The sequence below is a fragment of the Rhinolophus hipposideros genome (assembly GCF_964194185.1).
Source record: "Rhinolophus hipposideros genome assembly, chromosome: 13".
In the NCBI taxonomy this organism is placed as follows: Eukaryota; Metazoa; Chordata; class Mammalia; order Chiroptera; family Rhinolophidae; genus Rhinolophus; species Rhinolophus hipposideros.
In genome coordinates this window covers 12,621,616-12,641,343 of record NC_138059.1, presented here as the reverse complement: position 1 = coordinate 12,641,343, position 19,728 = coordinate 12,621,616, and the positions used below count along the sequence as shown (strand labels likewise).

Here is a 19,728-nt window from a genome sequence, read left to right as displayed (position 1 = left end):
ACATTCAGTTAAGAGAGGCAGCCCCTCAGCAATGCTAGCTTTATTTGCCTGGAACAATGTTTAACTTCCCAGAATTATCATCTAAAACCCTCAAGTTTAAAATGCTTCCCCTAATCCCATAATCTTATTGTTAAATAAATGTGTTAAGTCTCATTTTTAGGAGAACATAATTGCTTCAAGCAATTAGAAAACAGCTCAAGAACTCTAGACTTTTCTGTTGTAAACAAGGTTAAATATAAAAATATAAATAAAAAACACTTTTACATTTAAAAAAATCTAAATATAAAAATTACAAAAACAGAAGCAGCAGACTGAGTACTCACTACATAGGAGTCACTGTTTTAAGTACTTTACTAAATTAATTCTTGCAACAGCCATACAAGGTAAATACTATTATCTCCATTTTGTAAATAGGGAAAATGAGGCAGAGAGCTTTAATAACTTTTCATGGTCACTAAGATATCAACTGGTGGAAATGGGATTTAAACCCAAATTCTTTTAATGACTAAGCAATTATGCATAGTTTTATTTTGTGAACCTAAAGTTGCAAATCAGAAAGACAAAAAAACAGTACAAAAACAATGAGGCAATTCTAGATTTTGACTCTGGAAGACTGCTTTGTCTTATACCTTATTTATCTGGGCAATAATGAATTACCTGGGCACACATTTCTTCGGGAGATGTGGCACTGACTCCAAAAAGAACAGGAATGTCTAATGTATATACTGCAAATTTTTCCAAAGTATGGATGACAGCTGGTGCTAAATGAGAACTTTGCCCAAATCCTGGTTCTCCCACTATCAATATTCTTGGCCGAAAAGACATAGGTTGATAACAAGTATTTCTGAAAGAAATGAGTAATAAGCTATGCTTCAGAAAAAAACAGTTTAAATTTTTCTCCCAAATCACTAATTATGAACTTACGTAAGTCAAAAATTTGGAATGTATGGTTGGACAATCATAAAAGCATGGCTCATATGGTTTTTGGAAACACTGTCCACAGATTTTTAAGAATACTTTATACAGTGGAATTTTTACTATAGTGACAATTACAACAACAGAAGATCGTTTGATATTTTAACTTAAAAAAACAAAGCAGTTTAGTTGGCATCTTTAATCTTTTCAATGACCATCTCATTTAATTTTAGGGAATTTATGCACCAAAAAATATATTCATTTGCAAGGGAAATGTACCTATTCAAATGAAGAAAATTAAGATTTTCTTTTGCCTTATTAGAAGAATTTTGAGAAAGCCCATTTTCATATACTGATGGAACATCATCATCACTGTACGCCAAGTCACTTTCCAGCAGAGGACAAGAAATATCTATAAAACAAAGAATTGTACATTAGTAACTTTTCTGGATAGCCAAGCAAATTTTTATGTAATGCTTCAATTAGCAAATCAGTAAACTTCAATGCCATTTTCTAGAGAATCAAAAATATTTGTGTAGATATGAATAACAAGTACAGTAAGTCCTCACTTAACCGCTGTCCATAGGTTCTGTAACTTCCGGCGAAACAATATACAAAGAAACCGATTTTATCACAGGCCAACTGATATAAACAAGAATTTAGTGCCTAGTCTCATCAATGTTACAATGAAACCATGTTGAATGAATAGATGTTATTCAAAGACCTGCTATAAATATAAAAATGCATTCCAAACTTAAAATAGATTAAATTAAAGGCAATCCATAAAGTAAATTTTCTTCAAATATCCAAGCAAAGCATGACCAAACTCCTTTCAAGAGGCTCTGTATAAAGAAACATTTCTGGGATGTATAAAACATTTAGTTTTACTGATTATGAAAACTAACTTTAAATGGTCGGTTAAGTTTCATACCTGAGTCTAATGCTTTATTTGTTCTGATTTCTGCATGTGGAAACACTCTCTTCAAAGCTTCTAAGATCTTGTGAACAGTGCTTTCCAGGAGTGGTTTCACAATGGAGGAGAGTGCCTGCCCAGGTGATGTCACAGCTCTTTGGGAGGCTGGTATCATCTTTTGCATAGCTATCTCAAAATCCTTAGCCGAGATATGAATTGAAGAGAGATCCAACTGCAGTTTCTCACTGGTAGTATAGATCTGTGGGTAGCGTCGACGCAGAGCACATAAAGCAGCCTCAGAGCATATTGACTTAATATCTGCACCACAGTACCCTACTCAAGGGGAAAAAAAAAAAGAAAAAAGAAAGAAACAGTAAATCACTGTCCTATTAGCATGACCATGGTTTAAAAAAAATTAAAAATCACACTAACAGTACAGTAGCAAAATATTTAGGAGTAATAAGACTAAAATCTTTTTTTTACCCAGTGAATTTATATGGTGGTGATAACCATCAACAATATCAACTTTTGTGAATGAAATATGCAAACACTAATATAGCACAGGAATCAAGAGCAAGAGTTTTAAAATCTCAGATAAGGTTCAATTTCCAGTTTGTCATTTACTAGATGTGTGATCTTTGGAGAATCATTTATGTTCTGTCAGCCATTTCTCCATCTGTAAGATGGGGATAATGTTACCAACTTTGCAGGACTGATGTGAGACTTACCTGAAATAACGTATGTACAATGCTTAACAGGACGACCAGAAAAATGCACACAGTCAGCAAAGATAGCTATTATTATTATTGTCTACTTTGCTCTCAAATTCCCCAACAGCCAATTTGTCAAATATCTTTACTTAATATCAGAGGACTTTATAGGAAGAAAACATGTCACAAATAAGAGATGAGAAACAAATATAACCTTGCATTTCTTTAAATATAACCTTGCAAGACTACAACTTGTTCCATCTTTGAAATGAATATGTTTCTTTTAATGTTTAAAAAGCAATGTTTACCAACACAGTTTTCTGCTAGTTCTTCTAGAAATATGTCCAGTGGTTTAGGATTCCAATCCCTTGTGTGTATCTTTAGAATTTCTTTTCGAGCCTATAAATAAAAACAATTTTTTTCGTCTATAATAATGTGCTATTCAGATTAGAATAATTTCAATTTAATACTTTTAATTATCTAAATTGTTAAAGATATCAATACCTAAATAAATAGAAATACAAAACAGCGAAAAAAAATGTACTTGTAAAAGTTTAAGGAATTCATGTTAAACAGATTTATATTTATAGTATACTCAAGTTCCATTTATCATAAATGTGAATGAGAGAAATTAAATAACTACTGAACTATTGTTCATTCTGGTACATACTAAGAACTGTGTTTTTTTTTTAGAGTACTGACAGATCTACCTATATTTTCTTGCTTGGTTCTCAAAAGATTAAACAGCTTTAAAAAAACATGATGGTACTCATGAAAAAACCAAAGCTAACAAACTGGCTAAGGACTGACTGTTCATTAGGCTGTATGTTCTAAAGCAAAATAAAGCTGTATGATTAATATCCAAAGGCTGTGCTCAAATTGAAAGAATTTTAAGAGTACTTTTAGGAAAGCATTAAAAAAAAAAAAAGAAATACCCAAGTTCTTTTCTTTAAATGAAGTAATACCTCCCTAAAAATGCATAGAGGTTAATCACAATTTTGCTTCAGAACATACAAAACTTGATCTGCAAATTTTCACTGTACCAAGACTTGTTCATGATAAAGGTAACACATTCTGTCAAAACTTGAGTGACGTTAAATTCTTACATCTTTATCAGGTAAGCTGAAAAGGAATTCTCTGTCAAAGCGACCAGGTCTTCGTAAAGCAGGATCAATAGAATCCAGCCTGTTGGTAGCACCAATGACCACAATTTCTCCTCTGCTATCCAATCCATCCATAAGAGCTAGCAAGGTGGAAACAATAGAACTAAATTTGAAAATAAGAGAGAAAAGATTAATTGATTAAATGCTGAATATATCATTTCTTTTTTTGGTAAGAGTTAATACATTGAACGTGAATGAATTTTTTCAGAGCATCCCACTACTTTCAACAAATTAAAAACGCCTGTAAAAATACCACACTAAATGGTATGTATAGATTAAAACCAACAGAAAACATAGATGGTCGTTTGAGTGCCACAAATGGATCCTGAAAGCCATTTCATAAAGCATCATTTCTCAAAGGAATTTGAGAGTTCCCAAACAATACACAATATCAAAAAATACTAGTATGTACCGGATAAACAAACACTATCTAAAAATAACAGTGTTCCATTGCATACATATTATCAAACAAAAGACCCATAATAAAATAGAATATTCATAACGCATAAAAACATAGGATTTTAATTACATTTTAAACTTTTGATTATGGACAGAGATTAGTAGAATGATCTCCACATCCCAGTCTCAACAATAATATTCCTTTTATATGTCTTAACCTGACATCTTTAAAAAACAAAAAAAGCTTCAGACAGATCATTTAATCCATAAATAAAATATTTATGTATGTATTTCTGAGATGAGGACTTAAAAACTCCCACAATACTGACACCAATGTAAATGATAATAATTCCTTAATATCACCTAATACCCAATTTTTTTAATTTCACAAAATATCGTTTTACATTTTATTTGTTCAAGACAATATCCACACACATGTGGTCAAACATCCCTCAAACCTGTAACAGTTCCCATCACTTTTTTTCTTCCTCCACACCATTTATTTGTTGAAGAAACTGGGTCATTTGTCTTGTAGAATTTTCTTCCCACACTGTGGACAGGACCAATAGCTTCCTGATGGGGTCATTTAACTTGTCCTCTATCATTTGTACTTCCTATAAACTGGTAGCTAGATCTAGAAGCTTATAGATGCAGGTTAAAAAACTTGGGATAGCATTTCATAGGAAGATACCATGTATTTTCTATTGTATACCTCAGAAGGCGCGTAACACCAGTTTCTCACTTAAGATTGGTGGATTGGGTTTAAATGAGGTGTTCTCAGCTTCCTCTACTCACCATAAAAACATCACTATCAACCTTTATACCTTACTCTTTCAGCAGCCATTGATTATTGCTTAGAGCCGTGTTTCTCAACCTTGGCACAACTGATATTTCGGGTCAGATAATTCTTTGCGGTGGAGAGCTGTCCTGTGCGTTCCAGGGCTTCTAACAGCATCCCTGGTCTTTACCCACTAGATGCCAGTAGTGCTCCCCTCCCCACCCCAGCTGTGACAGTCAAAAATGTCTATACATTGGTCCCCTGGGGTGCAAAATCACCCCCCAGATGAAAAGAACAGTTCTAGATTCACTTTTTCATAAGGGGTTGCAAAATGTCGATTTTTCTAATTCAATAATTTCCTCTACATTTATTAACTATGATTTTCCTATAAAGAATGTTACTTCATCAACTATGAAATTAGCCTGAGTCATGGCCTGAATCATGATTAAAGAACAGGAAAAAAATGCTTGATTCATTCTCTTTATCAATTTTCAAAGTTTTAGCATGAGTCACTCTTTTAGCAACCTCCGGTGACCAATTAGATTTATAAAAAAAAAAAAAAAAGAGCATTAAAAACTGACTTTTTAAATGTTATTCGATGCATTTCAATCTGTTGTAGTCATTACTATTTTTGATGTTCAAATTGTCCCATCTTTGGTCAATGGAAACTGCTTCAAAATTGGCTGTCATTCTGCTATGACCCCCGTAGTCTTCGATTGCTTCCTTGCTTTCAGGCATTACAAGATGTTCCAGGCTTGTCTTGCTTATTTCCTGACTCAGTTCTGCAACCCATCATCTCTCCTAAGAGCCCTAGTATTTAGAGACCACAATCCGGGTGCTGGTGGTACAAATTGCTATTGGATTGTGATGGCTTCTAGACCTTTTTAGTGTCCAGAGCTTGGAATTATTTTTTCTTTAAAAATAAAAAATTCATCATGAATTCATAATATCTTTAATTCAAAGTAAAGACCTTAGGGTTTTAATTTATTTTATATGTGCATCCTCTTCATCTTAGGCTAAAAAATGTTATTTTCTAATGCATCAACATAATTACTTGCACACCAAATTTCTCTTAAAAATATATATGTATACGTGTGTGTGTATATATTTGAGATGGCATATGCTTGCTAAAATTACTCCAATCCCTTTAGAACTGTTCCAAAATATAACAAGTACTCAATTACTTGACTGTAAAGTGATGTTAGTATTAAATGTTTCTCCCTATTAACACAATGAATACAGTATGGCTGATAATGAAATGTGTCATATATTAAAAGTTTGTTGATTACTGGTAGGATATGCAGACATAACTTTTTACCATAGTACTTAACATTTTAATTTACTCAGAGCAACAAATGACACTGTATAGCATCAAGGCCACCAGAATGTAGTAAATATTGTCAGGTCTTAGGCAAGTCAAAATCTATCATTCACATTATGTCTCGTTCCTCTTTTATTATCATCTACAATAAAAAATAATACTGGTGTATATGAAGGCATGCAAACACTTGCTTTAGGGTATCCCAAATTAATTAAGCAATCAGATAATTCATGAGACCATTTGAAAAGAAGCTCTGAAAGACTGAAGGTGAACTGGGACTGAAAGAAATTTAGATTTAAGTTGAGGAAGTGGCACTAAGGAAAAAGTGCTCCTTTGAGTAAGCAGCTTATCATAGGGGACATTCAATTTTCCCATCCCGAAAATGAAGTTGGGCTATCATTAGAATGTTAAACTAGCAGTCATGCACTAAGACATATTTTGTTTGGCTCAGGCAGTGTCTTAATTAGCATTATCTTAATTAAGCAGTGTCTTAATTAAGCATCTGAATTAGTTGGCAACATTTAAAAGATACTTAAAACCAAAATTTGAATATAAAATTTAAGAGAGAAAATTTATTTTTCAAGTCTGGCTCAGATTCTGCCCTTCAATAATAGGCTGAAGTTAAAAACAACTTCCTATGCTCTTATGACTGAACACTCAAGCCCCATCCCCAGCCCCACTCTTACCATTGGCTTGCCTCGTTCACTTCATTTGCCTTAACTCACCGGCCAATGGGCATTTAAGTTTGTATCAAGAGTTCAATCTGTAACCAAGATTTTAATACTGTGCTTGAGACCTGCCATCCAGAACAGGCTCACTTTTTCTTTTTCAACTATATATTGGGGTTCTACTCACAAAAAAGAAAGTACGGGTTTTTAAAGTTTCTTTCACCACTCAACTAACCATTCTATCCCTCATGAAATATCAATACAGCTCAGAATATAGGAAAAAAGGCAGACACGTCATCAAGCAAGTTTTACCTGTGAATTTGATCTTGCCTGCTTGATCGTACTGGAGCCAGACCATCAATTTCATCAAAGAAAATAATTGATGGGCGCATCTGATAAGCCTAGAAAGTAGGTCCAGTGGTTGCATGTTATCATGAAAAATTTCAAATATGTAGACTTAATATAAACCATTTAAATCCATTTTCATTCTAACTTGCTTACAGAATTTATAAATCCAAATGTAAATTCAAGAACTATGTTTTAAGGATTCAGTCTAAACTATAATAACATAGTTTAATTTTGTTTGCATTTTCAATTGGAAATATTCAAAATACACTCTACTGATTACATAACTGAGATTTCATATAGCTATCATTATTGGGACACACAAAAAAAGACCCACTGTCAACAACATCAAGACTAGAATAAGATAGTGATACAGCCTTCCCTCCATGTCAGGATGGGAAAACATTTAGCAAGATACATAGTTAAAAAACAAGAACAACAACAACAAAACTTCCAGGAAAGTTAAAATAAAAAATCTCAGTGAGTTCCATAAAGAGATTTAAAAACATTTGCAGCAATATGTCTCAGTAGCTCAGAATCTATTATCTCACATGTGCTGTCAATACAATCTGGAACATGAAATTGAAAGCCACTCTAGGGCAGAACTAATCTTCTCATATTGAGACATAACTACTAGTATCTAAGTATGAAACTACCCCTCACTCTCTAGGTATGAGATCAAAGACTCCAAAGAACTTAGATCCAACTAATTGTTCCTTTCTCTTCTTACTATAAAACTGTTCCTTATAGGTTGGTGCTATCTTCATATACAAAGGAAAATAACCTAGGAAGAGTATATATTTAGTCTAATTCTTCTTAGTTTATTTCTGTGAAATCTGATTAAATGCAAGATTTATCTAATCCTTACATATTTACATCTACATTATAGATCTAAATAGGCAAATTTTAATGTCATACCTGATCAAAAAGCAATCGTAGCTGTCTTTCAGACTCTCCTACCCATTTACTCAGACAATCGGCACCTTTCCTCATGAAAAATGCTACTCTCTTATCTCCTTGACTGCACTCATTGGCAAGTGCTCTAGCAACCAGAGTTTTTCCAGTTCCAGGTGGACCATAAAACAAACAACCTCTGTAAAAGGATAAGTATTATTTTAGTAGTACATTTTTAAAAAGTAGACTATTTAAACAAAATTACAAACTAATTTCATGAATGATCTTAATTAGTGAATAAAAAAGTAAGACAAATGACATATTTCAATCCACAAGGCAGAACTTAAAACCTGGGAATTAATATTGATATTACAAAATTAATGTTGAAACTAAATAAAACCCTTTATTTAAAAGTCTTTTATTTATTCATTATGCTCATTATAGTACCTTTCCTTGCATAAAAGTCATGCTTAAAAAACTTGAGAGTTTACTTTTCTAACAGGTCAGGGGAAAGAATAATAGATTTCATTTGCAATCTTTGGTCTCAGCCTCAGTAACAGAACACCCCAAGTTTTGCAAGAAAACATGTTGGGATTGAATAGGTGAGAAAGTAAGATAGGAGAGAGAATTTAAAGAAATAATGATGGTTGGGCAATAGAGAATAGGACAATGTAAATAATTTAAAATAAATTTTATGGCATCACTGCCATAGGGTAACCTACAGCTTTTTCACATATTTCCAAAGTTATTCATTGCTCTTAGGATAGAATTCTGAGAAAATGGGCTATACTCATAATTCTTAGTAGAAATGTAAAAAGGCTGTAAAAACAGAATGTGTCAGGTATTAAGATCTATTAAAGTAATATGAAATAATCAATTTCAGATCATCAAATAACTGCTCTTGGAAAGAAACACTTAAGGAAAATCCCATAAAAATAGAAATGACAAAATAAGAATGGCGGAAAAAAAGTCCCAAGTGAGAGGAAAAAAATTTATTAACAACATATAAAAGAAAAAATAATAAGGGACATAATCAAATGCAGACGTAAAAAAACAAAGCAACTGGTAAGAAAACAATCATATAAACAAATATAAACATATAAACAAATGGAATAAACCACAATGATTTTAATTTAAAAGCCAATGCAGGAACAGATTTTAAAAATGTATCTATTGAGCCAACAATCTTCTTTGTGAAACTGTATCTTAAAGAGGGAACTAAAGATTCACACAAAGAGAAAGCAGTGAGATGTTCATGATAATGACATTTGTGAAAATGAAAAGTTAGGAGAAAACTAAATAGCCAGCAACAGCAAAATCAAATAAAATTTGATACATCCACATAATGGAACATTATTCAGCTGTTACAATGGAAAGAGAACATACATATGAAAACAGCAAGTTTACACAATCATATATTTGATTTTTATGGGGGTAAATGTATGTTGTAAGGAAAGAGAAATAAAGAGAAAAAATTATGGGAGTTTGTTGTTGCTTCTAAGTTCACTATATTATTTTAGTTACTTCTAAGATTTCCTATAAGAAGTAAATGTTATTATTTAATATTAATATCTTCCTGATTAAAAAAATATTACAGCTGAGTAATATTAACTGAAAAATAAATTTTAAAAAATTTTATTCACCAATGTTTAACTGTGATTGTTTTATAGTACACACGTTTATAATGCAAAAGGCAAAAAAGCTTATTAATTTAAAAAAGTTTACTTAAATCAGTGAGGGAAGAAAAGGAAGATTCAGGGAGAAAAGGTGTATAAGAAAAAGGGAATCAGGGACTAGGGTTTAAAAATGGGTTAATAAGGTATAAAAACTGGAAGAAAAAGGAAGAAAATAAAAAACTATGGTGATACAAAAAGTTCAAGAGTGGACTTCTAGTTAAACGTGACAGATTGAATACATGGTTTTACCTGTGTTTTTCCTTTTAATTCCACTAAAGTGCATAAAACAAAGTGAATAACAAAATGAGACAGCACTTGAGATATCCCAACAAAATTTTGCAATTTAGAATGCAGATGACTTTAGCAGACCTGAAAAATCTAAAAACCTAAAATAAAGAAGCTCCTAAAAAGAAGGCTGAATTTCAAAACCCCTTTCAGGATTGAGAGGCAATGTGTATCTCAAGGAGGTGTAAAAGGTAGGGCTGCAAACAGGAGGATGGAGTAAAACATTATTAAAGAACTTGGACACCACCTTGATCCCTTTTTGCTGCCCTGTGTAGGCATCTTGCTTGGATGGTTTACTTTCTGATAGAGGACAAGATGAAATGCTGTAGGAAGTAAGTGAAAACCCCCACACTTAATGGTGGAGACTAAGCCTTGCTAAAATGGTCTGCTACAATGCTGACAGACAGGCTCTGTCAAATAGAAGACTGGAGGATGTGTCTCTGGGAAAAAAACACCCCTAGATACTGACTTGGAGGACTCGAGGACTCCTGGTGAAAGCATCAGCCCCACCACCAATCACCCTAAGGTGAGGCCTACAAGTTAACAAGCGCTACCAGTGAGCTTTAAAAACAGGCTTCACTCTTAAGAGAGCCAAGAATCAATAGACACTTAGGGAGGGAAAGCCTCTAACATTAAGAGAGACCAAAACAAGAGAGAAAAACATCTAGAAAGTCCAACATCCAACTGACATGAATTGAGGTAAGAGAAAAATTGGAGTGGAAAAATTCCCAAAGAAGTGATACCAAAAAACTTTCCCAGAAATCAGACATGTTTACAGATTGTAGAGGTATAGATAGCATAATAAAAGGGGAAGGGGAAAAGACATAAAGGAAGTGTGACGTCACATGACTGTTCTCAAAATATAATAATAATCATAATAAAAATAACCTCCCATACACTCTTTTTCTCAGGACATTCCTAGAATGTGCTGCATCAAAACACAGCTATAAATCAAGGTCTTAGTTGAACACAGCACTGAAAGAAACATAAAGGAAATCCCATGAAGATGGTGATGGAAAGTCCCAGGGCTTATTATTGTATTATAAGTTGTATTATAAGACTAGGAGTACCCAGTCCAGAAGAAGCTGGAGAACAAAGCCTCCAGGATATGCCTAGAATATAAGGAGCCAAAACATGACTGATATGTTCAACTGTACTGAAAAGAACTTTATAACTCTAGTGAAGGCTTTATGGATGAATTGATAAGTATAAAAAAATAAAAACAAAACAAAAGCAAAATGATAAAACTTCAGATATAACTGACGGGGGACAAGAGGGTTGTAAGAGAGGAAATAACGTACTATGTAGTTGTCAGAATATACTATCTATGGTTCAGATTAAGAAATATTTACATAGTCATAAAGCAAACACTGAAAATTGACTCAACAATTTTATAGATGTATAAATGAACTATTGGGAGTATATGAGAAAGGGAAAGTGTAGGTATATGTAAAAGGTAGGAAAAGTAAAAGAGCCAAATAGTCACTGTCCATAGTTTGAAGTCTATAGACTGTGTCTAAAATTTAAAAAAATAAAAATTATAGTATAAGCACATGTAAAGCTAAAGGATTTAAAAGTAGTTGGCTCTGAAATGGAGAAAGGTAGAGAAGAGACTACTATCATTTTTCAAAAAAGAATTATAGTACTATTTGATTTTTTAAAATTATGTACATATATTACTTTGATACAAATTTAAACTAAATTTTAAAAATAAAAGAAAAAGGTAAAGAGTATGTATGGGAGGAATATCATTAAATGTATCAAAAACCATGGAGAATCATTTTTTTCAAGGATAATCAATTTTGAAACCATTTTTCATGTTAAACATTAAGAAAGTAAAAATATTAAAAGCACCCAGAAACTTGCAAAAAATGTACAAATACAGTAGGCCTGAAAAATTTCAACAGAGAAGCATTATCTTTCTGGACAATCATATAGCATAGCACAGATTTTGGCTACAATAAAATGTATAATTAAATTACCTTGGAGGTTGAATTTTGAATTTTTCAAAGACTTCTGGATAAAGTAATGGAAACACAACCATTTCCTTTAGAGCTGCAATATGATTAGACAGGCCACCAACACTATCAAATCGTACCTGGCAATGGGAGGGAAACAGTGACATTCTTAGATATGGAGTCAAAATTAAAATGTCACTCCACCCCCAAACTACACCCGAACCCACACACAGTCAACTGAGTAATAGTGTCTTAGTTGTGGCTTGGAGATTTAAAAGAAAAAAAAAAAATCTGTAAAAATTGACGTTTCTGATTAAAAAAAAAAAAATACATATATATATATTTTAACATTAAAACAAAGAACATTATTACAGCTCAAGCATACATTTCAGGACAGTACTCACTGAAGAATCTAGTTGCATTGGATCAACATCAGCAAGGCTTGCTCCAATTTTCATTCGATCTTTATAAATTCCTTTTAATTCATCTTTCCGAAAATTTAGTGGGAGGCACCTATTTTAAAAATAAACAATACATTGCATAGAAGAAAGCACAGGTACTAAACTTATGGACCTTGGATTCAGAGAGGATTTTATAAATTTGACCTCAAAGGAAAGGGAAATAAAAGCAAAAATAAATAAATGGAACTGTAGGAAACTAAAAAGCTTCTGCACAGCAAAAGAAACCATGAACAAAACAGAGACAACCAACCGAATGGGAGAAGATATTTGCAAACAACACCTATGAAAAGGGGCTAATATCCAAAATACATAAAGAACTCGTATAACTCAACAACAAAAAAATAAACAATTCAATTAAAATTGGGCAGAGGACCTGAACAGACACTTCTTCCAAGAAGACATACAAACGGTCAACAGATATATAAAAAGATGCTCAACTTTACTAGCTATTAGGGAAATTCAAATCAAAACCACAATGATATACCACCTCACACCTGTTAGAATGGCTATTATCAACAAGACAAGGAATAGTAAGTGTTGGAGAGGTTGTGGAGAAAAAGAAATCTTCAGACGCTGCTGGTGGGAATTTGGTACAGCTACTATGGAAAATAGTATGGAGGCTCCTCAAAAAATTAAGAATAAAATTACCATACGACCTAGCAATCCCCCTTCTGGGTATCTACCCAAAAAATCTGAAAACATTTATCCATAAAGACATATGTACCCCTATGTTCATTGCAGCATTATTTATGGTGGCCAAGACATGGAAACAACTAAAGTGTCCTTTGATAGATGATTGGATAAAGAAGATGTGGTACATATATACAATGGAATATTGCTTGGCCATAAGAAAAGATAAAATACTGCCATTTGTGACAACCTGGATGGATCTTGAGATAATCATGCTAAGCGAAATAAGTCAGACAGAAAAAGTCGAGAACCATATGATTTCACTGATACGTGGGATTAAAACTGAAAGCGACAAAACGAACAAGACAAATAAAGAAACAAAAACTCATAGACACAGAGAGCAGTTTAGTGGTTACCAGAGGGTACGGGGGAGGGAGGTGGTAGATGAGGGTAAACGGGGTCACATATATGGTGATGGATGGAGAACTGACTCTGGGTGGTGAACACACAATGTGATTTATAGATGTACTATAGAAATATACACTTGAAACCTATATAATTTTACTAACCAATGTCATCCCAATAAATTTAATAAAGGTTTCAAAAACCAAAACTATCAACTCACTTTCCCCCCAAATGCCTTGTTAAAATATGTGCATTTTTCTTAAAAATTTAAAACAAAATTTCAGCTGCAACAATCTTAAGATTATGTATTTCAACTTCCTCATTTTCTATATAGGTTGAGAACTTAAATGTTATAAATAGTTATATCTGAAGTTTTATTATTAAAATTATATAATCAAATGAAAACAATAGTTTTCAAGATGCCACCAAACCATAAAATCATTCATGGTTGAGAATTCAGCAGTATCAATATACATATAATGATCATTTCTAATATACATGAATTTTTACCATTTGCCAGACACTATTTTACTTTCAGGTGCTTGAGATGTATTCCTTCATTAAATCCTCACAACAGTCTTGTGAAGTATTATTATTTCCCCTATTTTCAACAAAATCAAGACAGAAAATGTAAACTAAAATGCCCAAGGTCACAAACAAGTCAGTGGTAGATCCAGGAATCAGACCAAGAGGGTGTCTGCAGACCTCCAGCAACTCTGCTAAATACCTCTCAGCAAAATTTTCAGTTCACCAGGATTTGGAGCCACATCCATCCTCTCAAGCAAGAAGGAATCACTACTTCCCTAACTACTTTCAAAAAGTTATGGTATGTTACAAAGACCATGCCTAGAAGAAGCTGCTTGTTTTATCAATAGAAAAATGAAAACTGCGTATGTTAGAGGTTAAGATACTTGTACCAGAAAGCCTAAGCAAAGAATGACTGCTGCAAATGAACACAAGCGAAGGCACCATGCTTACTCCCAGTGACAATTCTTGCTAGCCCCAAATTCCAGGAGGAATTTACACTGTGAAACCTAAGATGGACACATTTTCAATTGTAGCTTTTTAAAGGATATTTCTTAAACAATTTTTAATAGAAATATAACTGCATAAAATTCACAGGATTAGATGCACATTTCTATGAAAGCAAAGAAAAATCCATGTAGTCCAAGTATACAGCTTTTGGATGCTTTAACTCACTCATGTTCAATAGAAATGAAATGTAAGCCAAAACGTAATTTAAAAATTCTGTTAGCCATACAAAAGAAAAAAGTGAAATTTTAATAATATATTTTACTTATCTCAATATATCCAAAATACTGTATTATCATTTCAACATGAAAATGTAATATTTTAAAAATCGAGCTATTTTATATTCTTTTTTTTGTACTAAGTCTTTGAAATCCAAGAGTGTATTTTTTTTTACAAAAACTTACAGCACATCTCAATTCACACTAGCTACATTTCAAGTGCTTAATTGCCACACATGACTAGTGGCAACCATTAATGTGATAAAAGAATAGAGCTTAGGATACAAAAAATGGTTGGCTTGCATGCCCCTTCAATTATTATGTTCCAATTGCTTTGTCAAGCATTTGTGTTCTACTCTAAGAATATTAGAATCCAATCACTGCAGTTTTCATTCACCCACCCACATCTGTACAATGGGAATAATCCTTGCCCTATCTACTTCATATGATCATTGTGAGAATCAAATCAGTTGATTGGTTTATGTGGACTTATATTACAAGGAATTATAAAATCAGTAAACTCTTCAATTTTTCTTAAGAGTTCTAAGGAATAAGAACGCATTATTGTTATTATTAAAAAGAGTGTATTTAAATAGAAAAAGATTTATTTCCTGAAATCAGTGTTTACCAAGCACCATTTTGAGCTACATAATGGCTGCGCAAAAAAAAAAAAAAAAAAGTTCTAACTTGTTATTAGTTTTAACTGTAGCTATTTCAAACAAGACAGCATTCTGGCTTTATACATTAACCTATTGTATAATTTCTTAAATAGTCAAGCTGTACCTATTCCCAAATTACTCAGCTTTTTCACTTTTTAAAATAATTAGCTGGTTGGGGCCTGCTCGGTGGCTCAGGAGGTTAGAGCTCCAGGCTCCTAACTCCGAAAGCTGCCGGTTCGATTCCCACGTGGGCCAGCGGGCTCTCAACCACAAGGTTGCCAGTTCAATTCCTCGAGTGGGCAGCACCTCCTGCAACTAGCAACGGCAACTGGACCTGGAGCTGAGCTGCACCCTCTACAACTAAAACTGAAAGGACAACAACTTGAAGCTCAACGGCACCCTCCACAACTAAGATTGAAAGGACAACAACTTGACTTGGAAAAAAAAAACGTCCGGGCAGTACACACTGTTCCCCAATAAAGCTCTGTTCCCCTTCCCCAATAAAATCTAAAAAAAAATAGGCTGATAGTTCTAAAAGGCATCAATATGGCACTTACCTGTTGATAGCTCTATTACGGCTCTTTTTCCTCCTTCTCTCAAAGTGCTGTTCATCTTCAGAAGAGGAGGATGAAGTAGAGTCACTACTGTGGATTGCATGCCTTCGCCTACAGAGGAAAATTAAAATCATAATGAAGAAGGGCAGGAAAAAGAGCGTAAGATCCAAACATCAGAAATACCTAATGATCCAAAGAAGGTTTATCTTAAAATCAATACATTTGCTGAACCAATGAACTAAATTTTATTGGTTGAATCTTTTCAAAGGAATAAAAGCCTTGGATAACTGAGAGGAAGGGAAAAAAAGATAGCAGGCTGTGTTAGAGCTGACCATCAAATGTTTATTAAGATAGGATATGGTACAGGCAGAGTTACTTCTTAGTCTTGATATAAATCAGTTATCTTCAAAGAGAAAGGTATGAAAAAGGGTATTAGAATCTTTGGGACTATAATTTAAAAAAATATTTTCAATATTATACTATATATAATTTTACATTTTAAAGGTAATCGCCTATTTTGAAATGTCAAATGATCTTAAAAGGAGAACATGATAATTTTTATGTAAACCAAGGGGGATTAAGAAAAGTTAAATACAATTTTAGGAAACAGGAATAAGATGGACTTTTACCTAGTATATCATCAACTAAATTCAGAACTGCCACTTAATGTGCAAATGTGGGCGAGTTACCCAACCTATATATAAGCTTCAATCTTCTCACTTAAAAAAAAAAAATTAAAATACAATCAAATTCTTAGGCTGGTGGGTAGTATTAAATAAGATGTCAAGTGCTAAAATATTAAAGAATTTTTTAAATCACTTCTGGCTTTGGACAGTTGCAAAAGACACACAAGGGGGGGAAAAAAAGTCTGGCTGGGGAAACCTTTAATCACTCCATTGGCTTGGGTCTAGAGCTTCTCCTGAGTCACAGTGAAATCATAATTAAGTAGGTGTTTCCAAAATAGAAAAGGGTCACAATCTATTATCTGCATAGTGTAGGTCCAGAATCTTGTACTTAAAAGACTCTGAAAACAAGTTTTCCCATTATATACTTAACAGCAAAATGTGACCGGAAATGTCATAAAGGCAATTCATAGTCTCCATTTGTCACACTTACTATGATTATTCATGATTTGCTATAGAATTAATATATTTGACTAAGCAGTGTTGGTCCAGACACCACTAGAGATGTTTATATTGCATGTTACCTCTGTAAATACTCCTTCCCCCAAAAAATCGGAATTCTAAAACACAAATGGCCCCAATGGTTTTGGAAAAGGCGTTATGGAAACAAAGATATAGGTGAGAAAATAATCCTCCACTGTCCACCTACCCAAACACGCCCAAGACCATTTTTGTGATCAGCCTGAAACTGAAACTGTCTAGTGTAAGTCTGAAATTTTATATGAAAGGCTAACTTATTTAATATTACCATTAATACTACGGAGACTCTAACTTGTAGTCGCATAATTCACATTATTGTATGTGAATTTAGTATGCATTCAAATAAAATTAAGATCAACTTCACAATTAATAAAAGGGACTAACATTTACTAAGTGAATAAAAAATTACTAAGCGCTTTCTGTACCAGTTAGTTGGCATAGTATCTCATTTACTCTTAATTAAAACTTGGAAAAAGTACTTATTAGTAGGCTCATCTTGCAGTCAGAGCCAAAGGGACTCATAGTTTAAATAACTTGCTCAAGATATCAGAATTAGTCAATGATGCTGTCAGAATTCAAACCAGTTATCTATCGATTCCAAAAATCCTCATTCTATACACTTTGACACCGATGGTTTCCAGTTGTTTATTTCAAAAAACCAGTCAAGTTATAAGCAAAAAACAAAACTTTTGGACTGAATCAGTTTTCAACATTTGATTTGCAAACAGGGATTATTTGTAAACATTATGGTTACAATAATAAATACATGTAGCACTTAATATATGCCTGATACTATTCTAAGTGCTTTACATTAACTCATCTAATTCTCACAATATTATGATTGGTGCTCTTATACCCATTCTACAGATCAAAAAAACTGAAGCACAGAGAGGTTAATTTGCCAAATGTAACTAACACCGTGTTTCCCCCAAAATAAAACCAGGTCTTATGTTAATTTTTGCTTCAAAAGACGCACTAGGGCTTATGTTCAGGGGATGTCATCCTGAAAAATCATGCTAGGGCTTATTTTCCAGTTAGGTTTTATTTTTCGGGGAAACATGGTAAGTGGTGGAGCTGAGCTGGCAACCTAGGCTGTTCTAGTCATGGGTCCAGGTTCTTCATAATTATTTTGTGCTGTAGAAAGGCCAGTGTTTCCGTTTAAAAAAGATTCTGAATACACATACCACACTCATTTTTTTCCCATTTTACTAAAAACTTGAAAACTTTGGCATGGACAAGCACTGTGAACCTAATCAGAGTGTCTAAAGTTGCCAGTCCTAGTTCCTTGACAAGGAGCACTTTGGAATACTGGTGAAGCAATTGTGGCATTACATTATCCTCTTGTTCAAAAGGACTAGGCTTGTTCCAGAAAGTGCATAATAAAGCTAAAGAATAAACCTTAGATGACTAGAAGTTATCAACCATAAAGAAGAAAGAAAATCCTGTTCAAAGGCAGCATTCCAGAAGCTCTGCTGTGATAAGTTACCAAAAGACCCTTGGAAGAGCCTGAATTGTGGTTGCAAGGTTTCTTGACCATTTGCCATGGACACCAAGGGCAATGTTCAAATGATTCTTTGGATGTGTGCTTTATTTCCATGCCTCACTAGCTGAAGTAGAACATGAACTATAAATAGAAGCTGGTGTCTTCATGAAAAAGTAAAATGACTGCCATTAAGGTTGTTGGAAGAAATGAGATGTTCACACCACCGTGGCAAGAAAGTTAAAAAAAAAAAAAAGAGGTTTAAAGGGTTACATTCGAAAGGTTAGGTAATAACAAGTGTTAGTAAAGATGTGTGAAAACTGAAACTCGCATACACTGTATATGGGAATGTAAAGTGAAGCAGCCATTGGAAAACAATCTAGCACTTCCTAGAAACATTACATATAGTTAGCATTTGACCCAGCAATTCCACTTCTAGGTATATACCCAAGAGAAATGAAAATGTATGTCCACACAAAAAGGTGTACACAAATGTTCATAGTAACATTATTTATAATAGCCAAAAAGTAGAAACAAGCCAGTCCATCAACTGATAAATGGATAAAGAAAATATGGTACCGAGTACTTATACAATGAAATCTTATTTGGCAAGAAAACGCAATGAGATACTGATACATGCTATAACATGGATGAAACCTGAAAAATGTTATACAAGGGAAAAAAGCCAGTCACAAAAGATTCCGCTTATATGAAATACCCAGAATAGGCAAAACTATAAAAACAGAAAGTAGATTAGTGGTGGCTTACAGCCGGGGGATGGCGGTATTGGGGAGTTATAACTAAAGAGTGGAGTTTCTTTTTGAGGCAAGAAAAATGTTCTAAAATTGATTGTGGTGATAGTTGCACAACTTTGTGAGTATACTAAAAGCCATTGAACTGTACACTTTAAATGGGTGAACTATAATCTTTATGTGGATTATATTCCAATAAAGCTATTATCAAAAAGAAAGTTTAAAGGGAGCTACCAAAACCAACACAAAAGGTCATTAAGTCAAACAATTTGACTCCAGGGTACAGCTTAAATCTCTTAGTTCATTCTTTAAATGTGTCAGGATTCTCTGCTAGTCTATGAGATCCAAG

General features: G+C 33.4%; 1 protein-coding gene across 4 annotated transcripts in view; it reads right to left on the bottom strand.

Annotated features, from left to right (window-relative positions):
• Positions 1–19,728, bottom strand: part of ATAD2 (ATPase family AAA domain containing 2) — a 56,495-nt gene that overhangs the window by 18,821 nt on the left and 17,946 nt on the right. For 3 of the 4 annotated variants that reach the window (XM_081070935.1, XM_081070936.1, XM_081070938.1), the window contains exons 9-18: positions 15,988–16,095; positions 12,430–12,538; positions 12,050–12,165; positions 8,131–8,305; positions 7,180–7,268; positions 3,645–3,804; positions 2,847–2,937; positions 1,847–2,161; positions 1,195–1,327; positions 658–844 (exon numbers count right to left, since the gene is read on the bottom strand). In XM_081070935.1, coding sequence (XP_080927061.1) covers positions 658–844; positions 1,195–1,327; positions 1,847–2,161; positions 2,847–2,937; positions 3,645–3,804; positions 7,180–7,268; positions 8,131–8,305; positions 12,050–12,165; positions 12,430–12,538; positions 15,988–16,095 — 1,483 coding nt within the window. The remainder of the gene's footprint in view (positions 1–657; positions 845–1,194; positions 1,328–1,846; positions 2,162–2,846; positions 2,938–3,644; positions 3,805–7,179; positions 7,269–8,130; positions 8,306–12,049; positions 12,166–12,429; positions 12,539–15,987; positions 16,096–19,728) is intronic. The other variant, XM_081070937.1, reaches the window with a different exon arrangement.